This window comes from Vulpes vulpes, chromosome 10 (genome assembly GCF_048418805.1).
Source record: "Vulpes vulpes isolate BD-2025 chromosome 10, VulVul3, whole genome shotgun sequence".
Taxonomy (NCBI): Eukaryota; Metazoa; Chordata; class Mammalia; order Carnivora; family Canidae; genus Vulpes; species Vulpes vulpes.
This window is the reverse complement of record NC_132789.1, coordinates 95,527,533-95,545,900: the sequence shown is the minus strand read 5'-3', so window position 1 is coordinate 95,545,900 and position 18,368 is coordinate 95,527,533. Positions and strand designations below refer to the sequence as shown.

General features: G+C 36.9%; 1 protein-coding gene across 2 annotated transcripts in view; it reads left to right on the top strand.

The window, feature by feature from the left end:
• FSTL5 (follistatin like 5) overlaps window positions 1–12,144 on the top strand; it is a 685,094-nt gene extending 672,950 nt beyond the window's left edge. For both annotated transcript variants that reach the window (XM_026008082.2, XM_026008081.2), the window contains exon 16: window positions 9,581–12,144. In XM_026008082.2, coding sequence (XP_025863867.1) covers window positions 9,581–10,283 — 703 coding nt within the window. In that variant the 3' untranslated portion in view covers window positions 10,284–12,144. The remainder of the gene's footprint in view (window positions 1–9,580) is intronic.
• The last annotated feature ends 6,224 nt before the right edge of the window (window positions 12,145–18,368 follow it).

The window sequence follows — 18,368 nt, the reverse complement described above, 5'->3', positions numbered from 1 at the left end:
GGGTGGTTTCAACAACAGAAGTTTATTACTCACAGTTCTAGAAGTTGGAATGTCAGAGATCAGGGTGCCAACAACATGTCTGGGTTCTGGTGAGACCCGTTGTCCTGGTTTGCTGATAACTGCCTTAGGTTGTTTCCTGAGAGAGAGAGAGAGAGAGAGAGAGAGAGAGAGAGAGAAATCATATCTTTGTGTTTCTTCTTTCAAGGACACCATTCCCAGTCAGGAGGGCTCTATCCTCATGACCTAATTTTCTCCCCAAATTTCCAACTCCAAATAACATCACACTGGGGATTATGCCTTCAACATAAGATTTTCAGGTGTGGAGGAGACACAATTCAGTCATAGCATTTCACCCCTGGTCCCTCAAAATTCATGTCTTTCTTACTTGAAAAATGCACTTGTTCTATCCCAATAGTCCCAAAGGCCTTAACATGCTCCAGTATCAATTCTAAAGTCCAAAGTCTTACCCAAATGTCATCTGAATTACATATGGAAAAGACTCATGTCTGATTCACACTGAGGCAAAATTCCTCTCTCTGTGAACCTGTGAAATCAAATATACTATGTGCTTCCAAAATTAAATGGTGGGGGGCGGGGGTGGCACAGAAGATAGATACTCTATTCCAAAAGGGAGAAATAAGAGAGGACAAAGTGGTGATGAGTCCCAAAGAAGTCTAAAATCGAGCAAAGCAAACTCTATGAGATTTTAAGACTTGAGGATAATCCTCTTTGACTTCCTGTTCTGACTTCCAGCCCCACTGCAGCTCTGGAGGGTGAGGGTTGCACCACCAAGGCTCTGGGTGATGTTCCAGCCCTTTTCAAACTGAGACGGTGGCTCTGATGATCACTGAATCACCTTTGGAGTCATTTGTCCTTAATTTTAAAGAACAATGGATGTTCATGGATACAGAGATGTTTGGTCTTTTACTATAAAACTCAAGAAGTCCAGCAACCTTCCTTCATCCCATCCTGTCTCCATCTCCATCTCTTTTGGTGCAAACTGGCATTCTCCCTGCTGGGTGACTGATGCGTTCTGTGGTTCACATCATGCTATATCCTGATCAAATGTCTAGTCTTCTGCACCCTCAATGTTCTTTTCTGAACATGCTTCACATTTTTTTTTTTAATTATAGACAGGCTAAGATTTTTCCAAGTCTTTATGTTCTGGGTCCTTTTACTTAACAATTCCTCTTTTAATCTGTCTCCTTCTGCTCCCATTTTACCATAAGCAATCAGGAGGAACCAAATCACGTCTTCAACACTTGGCTTATAAATCTTCTCAGCTGAATATCCAAGTTCATCATTCTCAAGTTCTACATTCCCCCAAATACTGGAACATGAACACGGTTTAACTAGATTCTGTCTTTCTTTATATTGTAAAGAAATGTCTTTCCTCCAATTTCCAAATGTCTTTCCCCCATTACAACGTGAGATCTCATCAGAATGGCCTTTACCAGCCATATTTCTACATCCCGTTCATGATTACTTATGTGTTCTCTAAGAAGATAAAGACTTCCTTTCCAGCTCTCCTCTTTTATTTTGAACTCTCACCAACATTGCATGGCCCTTACCCATCAAAATTGGCTTTTTCTAGCATGCACCTCAAAACCCCTCAATTCTCTATTGCTTACTCAGTTCCAAGCCTCATCCACACTTGCAGAAATTTGTTGTAGCAGCACCTCATCTCTAGTACCAATGATGTTTTAGTCATTTCAGGCTACTTTAACAAAATATCACAGAGTGGGTGGCTTAAACAACAGAAATTTATCATGGTTCTGGAGGCTAGGAAGTCCGAGATCAGGATTCAACATGTTTAGATTCTGGAGAGATTTCTTTTCCTAGTTTGCAGACTGCCATCTTGCTCTGTCCTCACCTGGTGGTGAGGGAGAAGGAGGGAGAGAGAGAGAGAGAAGAGAGCATCTCTTTTAAATCTCTTCTTCTAAGGGCACTAATCTAATCCATGAAGGCTCGTCCTCATAACCTAATTTCTTCTCAAAGGCCCCACCTCCAAACACCATTACCATGGAGATTAGGGCTTCAATGCATGAATCTGGTGGGGCTGCGGGGGGTGGGGGTGGGGGTGTCACAAACATTGAGTGCATAGCAATTATTAAAAATATCTTACTAGTAACTAAAGGTAAGAGACATTTGCTCAAACTTTACCAAAAGTAAGAAAATGCTGTCTAAAGAAGCATTCATTTCAAGGGGGGGGGGGGTGGGGTGGGAATCAAGAATATCCTTCTTCCAGTTTGGAAAGTTATACAATATTTTCTTTATCAATTGTCAAATGATCCCAATTGGAAACTAAACGTATATGTCACGATCCCTCACTCCATGTAACTCTGTATATTCACTAGAATTGAGTTTTTCAAAACTCTGGCTAAGGAAATCTGTGGCTCCTGTTTTGCATTTCTATCTCCAGGTACACACTCCACCTTTCTCTACTTTGCTTTCTAGCCCAGAAGGCTGCCTAATATGGCTTCTGGTTTGTTAGGACAATGAAACACCTGATCGGAGGTTGCACAAAGAAGGAGCATGAGACTAGAGTGTATAATCCCCCCTACCTTCCCACCCCTGTTCCCTCGTTCCTCCCCCATGTCTTTAGGTGACCAGCTATTTCTTTAGATCAAAGGTGACAGGTCCTCACATGACATAGCTCTCCACATAACTCCTTCCTACCCAGATAGAGCAGTGGCAACAGCCTCATTGTTACTCTCCCCATATTACTGCACTGTCCCTTGTGACCAATTTCTATTTCACTGTAAACAATCTCTTTATTGCACCCTCCTTGATTTATTCTAATTGAAATTTATTCCTTTCCTTCTGGGATCCAGACTAATATAAACTCTCTCTTCACGTGAGAGCCTAGCAGAACCGAAATGTAAATTAGCAGCTGACACAGGGATAGCTATACCCATCCCTTTTCTCATCTTTGAAGAGGCTCCCTAAACACTTTTTGAAAGTCAGGGCATCCAATTATAAGTGCCCCGCTGCTTGACTATAATTACCTTAAGGATAGGCGTGCATTTCCTCTCCATTTCCTTCATGAGGTTGTACAACGTGCACTGAACATAACAGCTTGTGAATAATACTGAATCTGGTCACACAGTGTCTAGAACCCAACTCATGACAGACCTAGCTCCTTATTAAATCTTTCTTCCACCCATCATTTCTGTCTTGGAGGTATACGACAGACACATTGGTAGTATTTATTGACTCATCAATTTTGCTCTTGCCTTTATTTTACCTTCCTTTTGTATTTCCACCTCTGTGCTCACAAATCATTTTCCATTCATCTAATTACTATCTCCGTTTCCATGATGTCATCCCTGCTCTATTTGTCAACTCCTGTGTAAAACACACCAGAATCACAAAAATGGGTAAGATCCAAGAAGGTCCTATTTTCAGATTTTCATGTGTTTTTCCAAAACCAAGTTATGAAGAGCAACCAATCTTTTAAAATGCCATCTGAAAGCATAGTTGTCAGGTTTGTTTTTTGTTTCTCTGTTGTTGTTGTTGTTTTTTTTTTTTTTCCTAAGCTCTTAAGCTCTTCAAAAAGAGGTGGAGGAGTTTGGTCTTTGAAACATGGTCTGTAGTATAGTGGTGTGTGCAGAATTCTTAATAAATCTGGGTCTTTTTCCTTGTATGTCCTGGACACTAGAAGTGATAGACCTTTAGACACTGTATTAATTCTATCAAGCAAGTAGGCCTCCTGAACCTAGCATAATTAAATTATACATTTATGTTTCAGTTTGGTCCAGAAGAATCAAACTCCCCACAGATCCAAACAATAGGATACCAGAGAAGAAAAAGAAATAGGGAATTTGGCATTCAGAAGCACATTCTACTTTTTAAAGAAAAAATTTCTAAAACTGAAAGTGAAGAAGTAATGTTAAAATCTTTAATATAGAATTTCTATAATATACTTATAAAACACATCATGTGGTTCATTTTAGCTTTTCTAACCTGTGTTTTGAAAACAGAAAAACTTCAAAGTAGTATCATTTCTCAAAAACATCTAAGCTTTAGGTCTATTCAGAGACTGTCCTTGCTCTAGTTATAAATCTTTACTAAATGTGTCAATTCTATTTCTCCGTACCTCCCATCTCCCGAATATGAATGTGACCACTGTTTATGAACAGGTGTGTTTTACTGAGCTGTTTATGTGAAGTTCAGATAAAAACTAAATCCTCTGGTACTTGTGTAGGAACAGCATTCAATCTTTTCTTACAAGGGTCATTCTGGAATAATAGAAAACAACTAAATATAAAGGAATTCATAAACTAGTGAATGATGGCTCATGTCAGATTTATGCTTTGTGTCCATGAAAACCCTCTGTCAGCTGTAGCACAATGGACGATGACACTTCAATAGCACATTGTATGTGTGAGTTTATATATTAATTACATGGAAAGGCGGTTATAATTTTATTTCTTATCTGTTAAGCATCTCTTACCTTCCAACTAGAAAAATGAGATACTTATAATCCAATTAGAAAAAACAAGGTATTAATAATCCTGCCTACTATTATTAGGAAGCACTAATTACTTGATCATATGTTTGGGATGTAGATTTTCACAAGCCAAATTCCAATATAATTAATTCCTAGGGCTGTTAAAGTGATTCTGTTCTGGAATTTTATTTCAAGAAACACGGTTTCTATTAATGAGACATCAGAAAAGTTTGGGAAACGCTTTTGTTTTAGATGTGGATTGCACAGTGCTGTTTTTATAATAGGTTAGAGGGTCTGACTAATCCCACGTCCAAACACACACAACTGCGGGGGTATAGCTCAGTGGGAGAGCGTTTGACAACAAACACACTCAGTCTGCACTTACTACTTCCCACTTGCAGCCGTTGATACACATAGAAATACTCGTTTTAAAATCTAGGGAGGTGTAGGTGAGGAGATATGAGGAAAGAGCTCATGTGGGAATGGAGAGGGAGCATCAGGGACACTTGGTAGCTGGTAGTATGGGGACGTGATGTCAATGGTCAAAGACTGAAGGTCAGCAGTAAGGAGAGCTGTTCAGGTGAGAATCTATGAGGACTCTGGGGTGAGGCACTACTGTATTAAGACTCAGGAGATAAAATAATTGTCATTCTGCAAATATTACAAGGTTCTTTCACTCCAAACTTTGAAATGTTAACACTCTTGGCACTGATCATAACAACCTAGTGTAGGCTACTAATTGCAATTATGGAATTCCTTCAGTAGCATCTCAGCCAGCAGAGTTGGGGCGGGGGGGACGTGGCAAATGCTGTGGGGGGACAATAACCGGGAAATCACTCTGTGAGAACCTCTGACCAGACCCATTTGGGAACTCAGTGAGAGATACGGGGAAATCAGTCATTACTCAGGATGCAAGAAATGCAGCCTGGTCTTGCCGGGACGTGGAAGCCTTTGAGCAGCTCTTTATTGGGCGTCATCGTATTTCAACATGCTTCTCTCTAAATCTGTTCTTTCCCCTCTTTGCCAAACAACTTCTTTTGCAAGGCTCCCGAATTGCCATGTCATAAGCTCTGACCACAATTTTCCATCCCTTTAGATGTCCTAAAGTCTGCCTCAAAATTTTCTGTTACATCTAGTGAAAATCCTTGAGTAAGACAGGTGTCTATTTCAAATCCCATCCTCTGTGCAGAAGTCAGAAATCACCCAGCACACCATGGCTCACTGCTCCATGACCTCAGTGAGAACCAAAGCAGCCCCTCTAAAGAAGACGGAGTGAGCTAGATTGCCTTCATTTCTAACAATGTGAGAAATTTCGATGATCGGAGAATGGGTGTACCAGCCATAGATCCTGTTGGCAAGACGTGAGAGCAAGAATAAAAATGTGAAATGCTATTGCAAGTGTGATCTCTGCTGCATATATAAGGGGTAAAATCTTGCCACGTTTGAGTAACACGATGTGCTTATTTTAAACACTGGGAATACTGGCTCTACAAATTGATCGTTTTTGTTCTTCCCATTTAAGAATTATAATAATATGCTGTCCCATAGGAAATATCATGTTGGACTCATAATGGGAGAATGAGGTTCCTTAAGGTACAAAGCAGGGGCAGGTTCTGTTTCTTGAGAGTGCACTGTTTGCCTGGTAATAAACACACACTTAACTTTTATCCTCCAAGCAAGGTAGTACTTTTGTCCTCTTTTGGCCAACGAAGGCATTGAAACTCGTAGAAGTCAAGGACTTTACATGAGGTCACCTATCTATTATATCGAAAAACTGCATCATAAAACTAGATCAGCCTGGATTGAAAACCTCTATACTTCATCCTAACCAAGAAGTTCCCTTGTGTGAATCACTTCCAGACCTCACCTTAAAGTACAAAAGCAGTAATTAAGGCTGAACTTCTTAAAAGCTTCTAAAATGAACTAGATCGATTACACTTCAGAAAAAATAAAAATAATTCGTGAAAGAAAAACATGGCTCTAATTCTCCTCCCTGAGTCCAATAAGAAGTCCACCCAATGCCGTACCAAGAGGTCCCCCTTTCCTAGCTTTATTAATTTCCTAGTGAAAGAAGTGATTCCATAAGTTTTACTTCTCATTTCTGACAGTCTGCAACTTCCTGCAACATATTCTGACAAATATTAGACAAACTATGTTAGGCCTAGTCCTGGGCAGGATTTTATTATACTAAGCAGGCATGAAAGTTGAGAGCCTCGTAAATATTAATCACAGACTAATGAACAGTGGGAGATTTTTGAATATCAATCTGTACTAGGGGGAAATTTTGAATTAGAGACACCACGTCCTACCCAATAAATCAGTAGTGAAAAATTGAAGGCATTCTCATGCATCTGCTTATGTAGCTAGATCTCTAGTCCTAAAGGAGAGTGCAGCATGGATGCCAAAATAGATGTAATTTTATAACCCCACATGGAGCTTTTGCATTTTTAACCGAACCCTTTTTTAAAATTTTAATTACCTGCAAAACAGATTGAACTGTATTACAGAAAACTTGAGTGCATTCTTTAGTATTAGAGTTAAAATAGTTCACCAGCAGTTAGAGCTTGTCGCATTCTTCTTCATTAGCATTCACAAACCATTGCCCAAAGGGAATGGAAGACTCAAGGTTGAGAGAGGAGCCGAAATGCCAAAATTTGATTGGCTTATTGCTTTTATTAAATGTGCATATTACTGCTTTTCTCTCTGGGCACATGTACAATGCATAACATTAAAAAAAAAGACAATCTCTTCCATCATTTTCAAAATTTTATAATATCAGATACACACTGACATATCTTTGATGATTGTCCATTAATGGAAAAATATCCCTTTACAGTAATCAGAACTAATTATTTATTAAGACAAATATGAGTCTGAGTAGTAAGATCTAGGATTTTACAATCTTTTTGATGTGGACAAAAAATAATGGGGCTCAGCTTTCTCAGTTTGAGGGTTTTTTTATTCTTTAATATTCAGATAGCATTTAAAACCTGTGCTAGGCAATTAATATTTTAATAGAAACAGTTAGAAATTATTTTAATCACATATGTGCTGCTTCATACCATTATAATCAAAACTAAATTTTATCCCAAATAGGTATGATGTGAGCTGTGTTTACTGAAACACAGTTATTACACAAATACAAACACAGTTATTAAGGACACAGGAAAGAAGAAAGATCGAGGAAATAAGCCAGAAATGGTGACTGTCACCAGAAATATTATTTTCAAAATGATTACTTTATTCCACCTCATGTAAATAAAATAAGCAATAACTACTAAATTAAGTAATAGTATAGCAGGATGCTATAATTAAGCATTAATCACTACATTTTCCATCATTTTCTATTTTTGTTACTAAAATTCCTAGACTCATTGAAAGCAGGGAGAGTTATGTTGACCCAGAGTGTATTCCCAGTGCCTCATATTCTATTGAATATTTCAATATTTCAATAAATATTTAAAACTTTTTAGAAAAAGAGTAGATACACATTATAGTTATCCTTTTGTATAGATGAAGTTGTCATCTCTCTAAAGTGTCACAACAAATAGTGTCTTCACATATGTTTAAAGAGCTAAAATTAATATGGCTTCCCAACTACATGCAATATAATAACATAAAAGCAGTTACAACTTTGCATTTATTTTATTAAAGAATTTGTGCTTATGCACTTGCTGTCTTCCACAATTACAACACAAAGATTGATTCTTTGAAAACACTAATCTAATCTTTCCTATGATATTAAAGGTGAGTTTATTTTTTGAGATTGCCATATGCTTGTATTTGAAATTTTAGGGAGTTTTACCCTGATGCACCATATTTATTTATGTATAATGTGTGGAAATGGTCTTTTTTTTACATAAATAAGATTTTGTGTATCAAAATCCGCATATCAAAAATGAACTTGCACAGGTGACAACATAATAGGTTATCTTCGGAGTTTTTGTTTGTTTTGCTGTGCCACAAGTCATCTTATTTTTAAGATGCACATTCAGTGTAACAATAGACCCTTGGCTTTTTCAAGATATATATTTATGGAGCCTTTGAAAATACTAGGATGTGTTTTAACTGATATTATTAACAAAAACTAAAGTAAGAGTCCTTCAAAATTTGATTGACCCAGTATCCATTTTGAATATAATTTTATATAGTAGTCCCATCTCATTTTATCTTATTCAACTTACTTATTTTTGTTATGGGCCCACTGGCTTTATAAGCCATGGTTTCAAAATATATTTACACTTCTCACAGGGACTTATAATAATTTATAGCTAGTATTCAAGACAAATGCCTTGAAAGGCACTGAAGTAATTAAATAGGCCACCAAAGTAAATAAGAAATATTTACTTTTAAATTAACAGAAAAAATCATAAATCCTTAAGGTTCATCATGTTTTGATATAAGATAACCAATATGATGCAAGTATATCACCAAAAACGATTAACAATATAAGCATGGCAAGGTTGAAAAATGCAACCTGTATTTAAAACTTATAATAAAATAAGTGTTAAAATCATAAAAGTAGTTAATCGAGGTAATCTTAAAATCTAATAAATAGAAGTTTAATAGTTCTATACCAAAAAAAAAAAAAAACTGCATTTATTAAGGTGGTCCTGTAAGGCAGCTTAAGAAGAGAAAAATGTGGATAATTGTCTAAGTATCGATGAATGTCAGCTTCCTGGTGATCTTAAGACAAAATAAGAAGTAAACAAAGCAAGCGAAATAGGTATATATTCAAGTCTTTTATTCTTGTTGACTTTAATAGCAGTAAACTAAGCTTATTTGATATTGGAAGGATTAGAAACACACAAAATAATGTTTACTTTTTTACCCTGTATGGTAAAGGTAAAATCTGTTCTTCTAAGTTGTTAGATATATTGCTTTTAATTATTTCGTTTTCTACACCATGAGTTACAATTGTTTGGCTGTAACGAAAGAATGACCTAGAGAAAGGAGAAGAGTGGCACAATTTAAAGTTTAATTCTAACCTGACTGTGACACAAACTGCTGCAGAGCCTGACATTTAATGCCTAGACTAGGGATGGCCCTTTCCACCTGCCCACATTACATTTTCAGGTGGGAATCAGTCTATAGTTTCCTGTCTAACTTTGGTTTTCATCTTTTCAGGTTTGGATTTATTCTTCACAAAGATGAAGCTGCACTACAAAAAATTGATCTTGAAACCATGTCATACATCAAGACAATTAACTTGATGGACTATAAGTGCATTCCTCAGTCACTGGCCTATACACACTTGGGAGGATACTACTTCATTGGCTGCAAGCCTGACAGCACGGGGGCAGTCCCACCACAGCTTATGGTGGACGGTGTAACCGACTCAGTCATCGGATTCAATAGTGATGTTACAGGCACTCCGTATGTCTCTCCAGACGGGCACTATCTTGTCAGCATTAATGATGTGAAGGGTCTTGTAAGGGTCCAGTACATTACCATCAGAGGAGAAATACAGGACGCTTTTGATATTCACACAAATCTGCATATATCTGATCTGGCATTTCAGCCATCCTTTACCGAAGCCCATCAGTACAACATCTATGGCAGTTCAAGCACACAGACTGATGTGCTCTTCGTGGAGCTCTCCTCTGGGAAGGTTAAGATGATAAAGAGTCTAAAGGAACCACTCAAGGCAGAAGAATGGCCTTGGAACCAGAAGAACAGGCAAATCCAGGACAGTGGCTTGTTTGGTCAATACCTGATGACGCCTTCCAAGGACTCCCTCTTTATACTAGATGGACGGCTCAATAAGTTAAACTGTGAGATCACTGAAGTGGAGAAAGGAAATACAGTCGTTTGGGTTGGAGATGCCTAGGAAATGCCTAGGAACCCTTATCACATAATAATGGAATGAAGAGTTTTCCAGTACATTGCACTTAATCCATTGTTTAAATTTCAGCTTAACTTTCCAAGATTATACCCTAGTCAAGCATAAGTTACTTGGTTGGCCCAAATAAAATAGACTTTTTTTTTCTTTTTCTTTTTTTTTTTTTTTTGCAAAGATGCACACAATTAGTAATATTGGTTGATTAGAAATATTTAACACAACATTTAATAAGAAACTACATCAATCACAAGAATCAAATCTATAATTACACATATTAAGCCAATAAAATAGAAATTTAAATACTTAAAAAAAATAACTGCAGGGAATTTCAGATGACTTTAAGCACCATTTCATTTTGGGGGTGGTTTATCTCTTATTTTTTCTTTCCACTTTTCGGTATGCTTAAACTAGAAATAAAAAGGTATTGTGGAACCTTAAAATTCTTACTTCAAAATATTCCGTCCCATCCACTGTTTATAATCTTTTGTGCCTTGTAGGGAATGTCACAAGAGGAAAAGGTAGGCTAAAAGCTGCATACTGAACACCCTCATAACTACAAATCTTTTGTCATTAGAAAAGTTCGGCGTCTCTTGCGCCAAATCCTATCGTCGGCATTGGGTTCAACCTCAACGAAATGTCATTTGAAGGCATAAGTTGGCCTTAGGTTGTATACAGGTGACAAACTCTATTTGAAACTTAACCATATGGTCTGCAGCATGCGACAGAACATGGGGAGGAAGGGAGGAAAAGGAATTATGGAAAACTGTTTGCAATGTATTCTCTTCATTTTGCTTGTCGTCATTGGAGTGAATTGTATTTTTGATGCAAGTTTGTCTCAGATGTTAACTACTTACAAATGTTTCTTATTAGCAGAATAGATTATTTTTTTTTTTTTCATGTAGTCCAGTGTTGAATCAGCAGGAACTTTCAGCTTTAAAAAAGAAGTCTCATTTGTGTCTGCTTAGAGTAAAGCACATGTAGGGAAATTACCACCAGGGAGAAAATACTGGCTAGAGAACTGAGAAGTATTAGTGGCTTAGGAGAATTAGTAGCGGAAATTGGGACTAGGGGCTAGCTCCACAGTGGCGAGGAAAGTCGAACTTCACTATCGCCTTGGTAATTTAAATATAACTCATCAAAGAACTTCATTCCTTGAGAACTTTCCTCAATGACTTCTGCTCAACTCTTAAATAACCCTTAAATGACCTTCTCATTAACTATGTGCTATGGTTTGAAACCTAACTAATTCTCTTATTTGAGACACTAGAGAAGTAAAAATGATTGCTTCTTTAAAAAATAAATGAGGAAATAAAAGGCTACTAGAAGTGGATTAAAGCTAGAATTGGTTTATTGAAATAAGCAGATAATTATCTAGGCTTAAGGTCATATACATGTTTGGAGACTATTTTTTTCTTTAGTTGTTGCTAAAAATGCTAATGGGCTGTTGAAACGACCTCCGTTTACTGAAGGTAATCCAATAAGGTCTTTTTTAAATACAAATTTGACTCAAGTTTAAATTGTATAAAACTGCTTAGAAACCTGAAATTTTATAGTGTGTAATACCTTATGTATATATAGCATCCTGAGCTGTGTAATATGGTAGATTTCTTCTTAGCTTAAGGAAACATTATGGGAGGTAGATTTAATAAACAACAAAAATCAACTTATGTTTCTACTTACCTGCTTTCCTTTTTAGCAAGTTTCTCCCTTGTGAACATGAACCATATAAAGTGTCTAATGATTTAATGTAAGTCTGTCCCATACATCCTTCTTTGGTAGCTTACACCATGTGGATGCTCTGTCTGTAGACATTGCTTGATAAAAGAAGAATAAACCTCTTAAATTTTAACCCTTGAGAGTCCAGTCCGTGTTTTAACGTGCATACCTGTGCTTTATCTTGTCCTAGCTCCTAGTGCTTTCCAACACAGCCTGATGCTCTGCATTATTTTGAAAGTTGATCAGCTGGGGTAGAGGGCCAGTAAAGTGAGGTCAATCAAGGAAAGGCAATTTAGTTTGTCTTTTTATATGAAATATAAATTGTATTGCAAATGACGATCTTGTCAATAATGTGGGTATGTCAAAAAGATGAAAGCTTAGAAAAACCACGTTGGGGCATCTGGGTGGCTTAGTCGGTTAAGGGTCTGATCAGCTCGGGTCATGATCTCAGGGTCCTGGGATCAAGCCCTGCCTAGGGCTCTGTGTTCACTGGGGAGTCTGCTTCTCTCTCTCCTTCTGTCTCTGTCCCTGCCCTCCTTGTGCGCTCTCTCTTAAATAAAGAAATAAAACCTTAAAAAAAAAAAGAAAAAAAAAGAGAAAAAGAAAAACCAAAATAAAATAATGAGGTAATTGCACTAAAAAAAATAATAAAAAAATTCTAACATGAAATAGTAGATTTGTAATAAACAGGGGCAAAAGTGAAGCAATAGCGATACAGGATGCTAGAATGAGAGAAGGTGTGAAACCAGGAATGGGAATAGGATGTGGGAGGTCCTTGATGAAGGACCTTGACCTCGATCAAGAGTAAAGGTTTCATGTAAAGAATGTAATAGAGATAAAGCAAGTAGGGTAGGTTACAATCCGATTGTGGAGGGAGGGAGGTGAAGAATGAAAGAAACCAATTTAAAGAGTTTAGACATTATCCAGACAACAAGGACCCAATAATTTTTAAAAAGAGAAATGACAGTGAAAATGATACTTTAAATTTGTATCATTTGTATTTGTATTATTTGTAATGGAATGAAGATTTGACTGAAGAAAAGGGAGATTAAAAGAGGTATCAGTCGGGAGGCTACTGCTACAGGTGAGTTTATGATCTTTAATACAAGACAATTAAATTGAAAGTATATAGTATGAAATAGGACATACTAAGGAACCAGACATGAAATGGCAACTGAATAAATATGAGGCATAATAAAAAGAGAATCTCAAATATGATATCACTGATAGACATAGGAAAGCCATGAAGGAGAAACAGATTTTGGATCAGAGAATAAGGATTTAGATAAAAGGCAAATTAAGTGACAATATTAGGCAATGGAATATATTCCCAGAGAAATGTCATCATGTGTGGCAAACCAACCACCTTCTGTTTAATTGCATCAATGTAAAGTTGAAACACATCGTTTTAAAAATGCAACTTCGAACCCTATTGCCTTTCGAACTCCCACTCAAAAATTTTTTATAGGGTTTTCTCTTGAGAAATAAGCTAGTTTGACTGGATTTTACAGTCACTAGTGAAGATTTTACAGGATGAAACAATATGTTTAATCATATCTGACAATTACACAAATTTTAAAGTGAGAACAAATGTAAGAATACTGCTATGGTGGAAATCAATACAAGTTGAACATGGACCACCCAAAGTTACGACCTTAAAAAGTCATCAGGGGCTACTTCTAATGCCCCTTGTTCATATTTCTACCATTTATGTGTTCCCGCATGAATGGAAAAAGAGAACAAAAGCAGCACTTTATCAAAAACACTGTAATTTCATTTGCCTCTCCTGGGAAACTTCATATACAGAAATGTATTCTGAAAATCATGCTAAAGTTCTTGTTTGCAGTCTTAAGTTGTGGTAACTTTTCTCATCCTCTCAGAAGACTGTCTTAACCAGAGCACATGAGCATATTTTTGTTTGTTTGCATTTAATAAATTATCTAGTCCTATTAGTAATTGGTAATTAGTAATTTCAGTAATGATGAATACATCAGCGAAATGTACCTGTCTCTATGGTATTTAATGGGTACAACACAGCTATTTTCCAGTGATTTATAGCTACACCTGGTGACTTAGAAAAGTTTTAATTGTTCTTTTATACTAGAGTTCAGTGATGATAAAATTCCCAATGTTTGGAGATTTTTATTTAAATACACAATTACATTTTGGAGGTAGTATAATTGGCCTGAAATTGAGAAGGAATGTATTAAAATAGCAAACAGGGATCCCTGGGTGGCGCAGCAGTTTGGCGCCTGCCTTTGGCCCAGGGCGCGATCTTGGAGACCCGGGATCGAATCCCACATCGGACTCCCGGTGCATGGAGCCTGCTTCTCCCTCTGCCTATGTCTCTGCCTCTCTCTCTCTCTGTGACTATCATAAAAAAAAAAAAAAAATTAAAAAAAATAAAATAAAATAAAATAGCAAACATATTCTGTTTTAATATTTGATAAACATTTAAAAAATGATCTGCAAATATACATTTCACCACTTTTAAAATAATCAAAATTACCTTAGTGTCAAAGGAATGTACTGTTCCTTCAATTAAAAAAATACCTGTATTCATGTGTATAAGTTATTTTTGCACTTCCATGAAAAATTACAATGTTCTTTTATACCTGGATTTGCGTACTTGTTCAGCGTGACAAAGTCCAAGTGAAGTCTCATGATAATCAGGATAAGGACTCAACATACATGAAAATATATAGCCATTAGAAATAAGTAATCACTAAATTACTTTTACTGTGCCTTAGTTTACCCACCTATTTTTAAGCCAGTTTTGCTCCTAATTCAAGTTCTATACTATGGACAGAACTATTAGCACAGAATAGCAAAGCATTCAACATTAGAGCTTAGGAATAAAATACAATTCATAAATATCTCTAGAGCACTAAACATCCTTTTGATACATTAATTGCTCTTTAGGGAAACAAAATAAATTGAGCAAAAATAAATATGTAGATTAAAGATATCATATAAACAGCTTATGAATTTTACATAATTTAAAAAACTTGATTGTTGACAGAAAATATGATTTCATTTTGTCTATTTTGGTGCAAATGTGCCACATACCATGTAGTTTTTCATAATGCAGCAATTAGACATCTCACTGTGTGTATGTCTGTGTGTGTGTTAATTTGAGCACATGCAAAAATGGAGATGTATCTAAAATATTAGAGAATTTAATTTAATTTTTTATTTAAATTCAATTTGCCAACATATAGTATTACACCCAGGGCTTGTCCGAAAAGTGCCCTCCTTACTGCCCTTCACCCAGTTACCCCATCCCTCCGCCTCTCCTCCCCTTCTGCAACCCTTTGTTTCCCAAAATTAGGAGTCTCTCATGGTTTATCTCCCTCTCTAATTTTTCCCACTCAGTTCCCCTCCCTTCCCTCATGGTCCCTGTCACTATTTCTTATATTCTACATATGAGTAAAACCATATGATGATTGTCCTTCTCCGATTGACTTACTTCACTCAGCATAATACCCTCCAGTTCCATCCACATTGAAGCACATGGTGGGTATTCATCGTTTCTAAAGGCTGAGGAATATTCCATTGTATATGTAGACCACATCTTCTCTATCCATCATCTTTTGATGGACACCGAGGCTCCTTCCACAGTTTGGCTATTGTGGACATTGCTGCTAGAAACATCGGGGTGCAGGTGTCCCGGGGTTTCATTGAATCTGTATCTTTGGGGTAAATCCCCAGCAGTGCAATTGCAGGGTCCTAGGGTAGCTCTATTTTTAACTCTTTGAGGAACCTCCACACAGTTTTCCAGAGTGGCTGCACCAGTTCCCATTCCCAACAACAGTGAAAGAGGGTTCCCCTTTCTCCACATCCTCTCCAACATTTGTGGTTTCCTGTCTTGTTAATTTTCCCCATTCTCACTGGTGTGAAGTGGTATCTCATTGTGGCTTTGATTTGTATTTCCCTGATGGCAGGTGATGCGGAGCATTTTTTCACCTGTCTGTTGACCATTTTTAGGTCTTCTTTGGAGAAATGTCTGTTCATGTCTTCTGCCCGTTTCTTGACTGTTTTGTTGTTTGGGTGTTGAGCTTGATAAGTTCTTTATAGATCTTGGATACTACCCCTTTATCTGATAGGTCATTTGAAATATCTTCTCCCATTCTGTAGGTTGTCTTTTAGTTTTGTTGATTGTTTCCTTTGCTGTGCAGAAAATTTCTGTCTTAATGAAGTCCCAATAGTGCATTTTTGCTTTTGCTTCCCTTGCCTTCATAGATGTGTATTGTGAGAAGTTGCTGTGGCCAAGTTCAAGAAGTTGTTGCCTGTGTTCTCCTCTAGGATTCTGATGGATTCTTATCTCACATTTAGATCTTTCAACTATTTTGAGTTTATCTTCGTGTGTGGTGGAAGAGAATAGTCTAGTTTCATTTTTCTGCACGCGGTTGTCCAATTCTCCCCACACTATTTATTGAAGAGACTGTCTTTTTTCCATTGGATAGTCTTTCCTCCTTTGTCGAATATTAGTTGACCATAGAGTTGAGGGCCTATTTCTGGGTTCTCTATTCTGTCCCATTGATCTATGTGTCTGTTTTTGTGCCAGTACCAAAATGTCTTGATGATCATATCTTTGTAATACAGCTTGAAGTCAGGCTTTGTGATGCCCCCAGCTTTGGTTTTTTTTTTTTTTCAACATTCCTCTGGCAATTTGGGTTATTTTCTGGTTCCAAACAAATATTAAGATTATTTGTTCCAACCCTGTGAAGAAAGTCCATGGTTATTTTGATAGGGATTGAGTCGAATGTGTAAATTGTTCTGGGTAGCATAGATACTATCACAATATTTATTCTTCCAATCCATGAGCGTGGAATATCTTTATTTCCATCTCTTTTCATCTTCCTAGATTTCTCTCATAAGTATTCCATAGTTTTTAGGGTATAGATCCTTTACCTCTTTGGTTAGGTTTATTCCTAGGTATCTTATGCTTTTGGGTGCAATTGTAAATGGGATTGACTCCTCAATTTCTCTTTCTTCAGTCTCATTGTTAGTGTCTAGAAATGCCACTGATTTCTGGGCATTGATTTTGTATCCTGCCACATTGCTGAATTGCTGTATGAATTCTAGCAATCTTGGGGTGGAGTCTTTTAGGTTTTCTATGTTCGGTATCATATCATATGCGAAGAGGGAGAGTTTGACCTCTTCTTTGCCAATTTGAATGCACTTTATTTCTTTTTGTTGCCTGATTACTGAGCCTAGGACTTCTAGTGCTATGTTGAATAGCAGTGGGGAGAGTGGACATCCCTGTCATGTTCCTGATCTTAGGGGAAAGGCTCCCAGTGTTTCCCCATTGAGAATGATAGTCACTGAGGGATTTTCATAAATGGCTTTTATGATATTGAGGATGTTCCCTCTATCCCTACACTCTGAAGAGTTTTGATCAGGAATGGATGCTGTATTTTGTCAAATGCTTTCTCTGCATCTATTGGGAGGATCATGTGGTTCTTGTCTTTTCTCTTGTTGATATGATCTATCATATTGATTGTTCTATGAATGTTGAACCAGCCTTGCATCCCAGGGATAAATCCCACTTGGTCATGGTGAATAATCTTCTTAATGTATTGTTGAATCTTGTTGGCTAGTATCTTGGTGGGAATTTTTGCATCCATGTTCATCAGGGATATTGGTCTGTAATTCTCCTTTTTGGTGGGGTCTTTGTCTGGTTTGGGGATCAAGGTGATGCTGACCTCATAGAACGAGTTTGGAAGTATTCTGTCCATTTCCATCCTTCAAAACATCTTTAATAGAATAGGTATTATGATTCTTTAAATGTTTGGTAGAATTTCCCTGGGAAGCCATCTGGCCCCAGCCTTTTGTGTCTTGCAAGGTTTTTGATGACTGCTTCGATATCCTTGCTGGTTATTTGCCTGTTCAGATTTTCTATTTATTCCTGTTCCAGTTTTGGTAATTTGTAGGTTTCCAAAAATGCATCCATTTCTTCCAGGTTGTCCAATTTGTTGGCATATAGTTGCTCATAAGACATTTTTAAAATCATTTGTAGTTCCTTGATATTGGTTGTGATCTCTCCTCTTTAATTTGTGGTTTTTTTAATTTGAGTCTTTTCTCTTTTCTTTTTAATAAGACTGGGTAGGGGGTTATCTATCTTATTAATCTTTTCAAAGAACCAGCTCCTGGTTTTGTTGATCTGTTCTGCATTTCTTCTGGTCTGTCTCTATTTCATTGAGTTGTGCTCAAATCTTTATTATCTCTCTTCTGACTGGTTTAGGCTTTATTTGCTCTTCTTTCTCCAATACCTTTTGGTGCAATACCTTTCAGTGCAAGTGAAATTTGTGTATTTGAATTTTTTTTCTAATTTTTTAAAGGAAGGCTTGTATT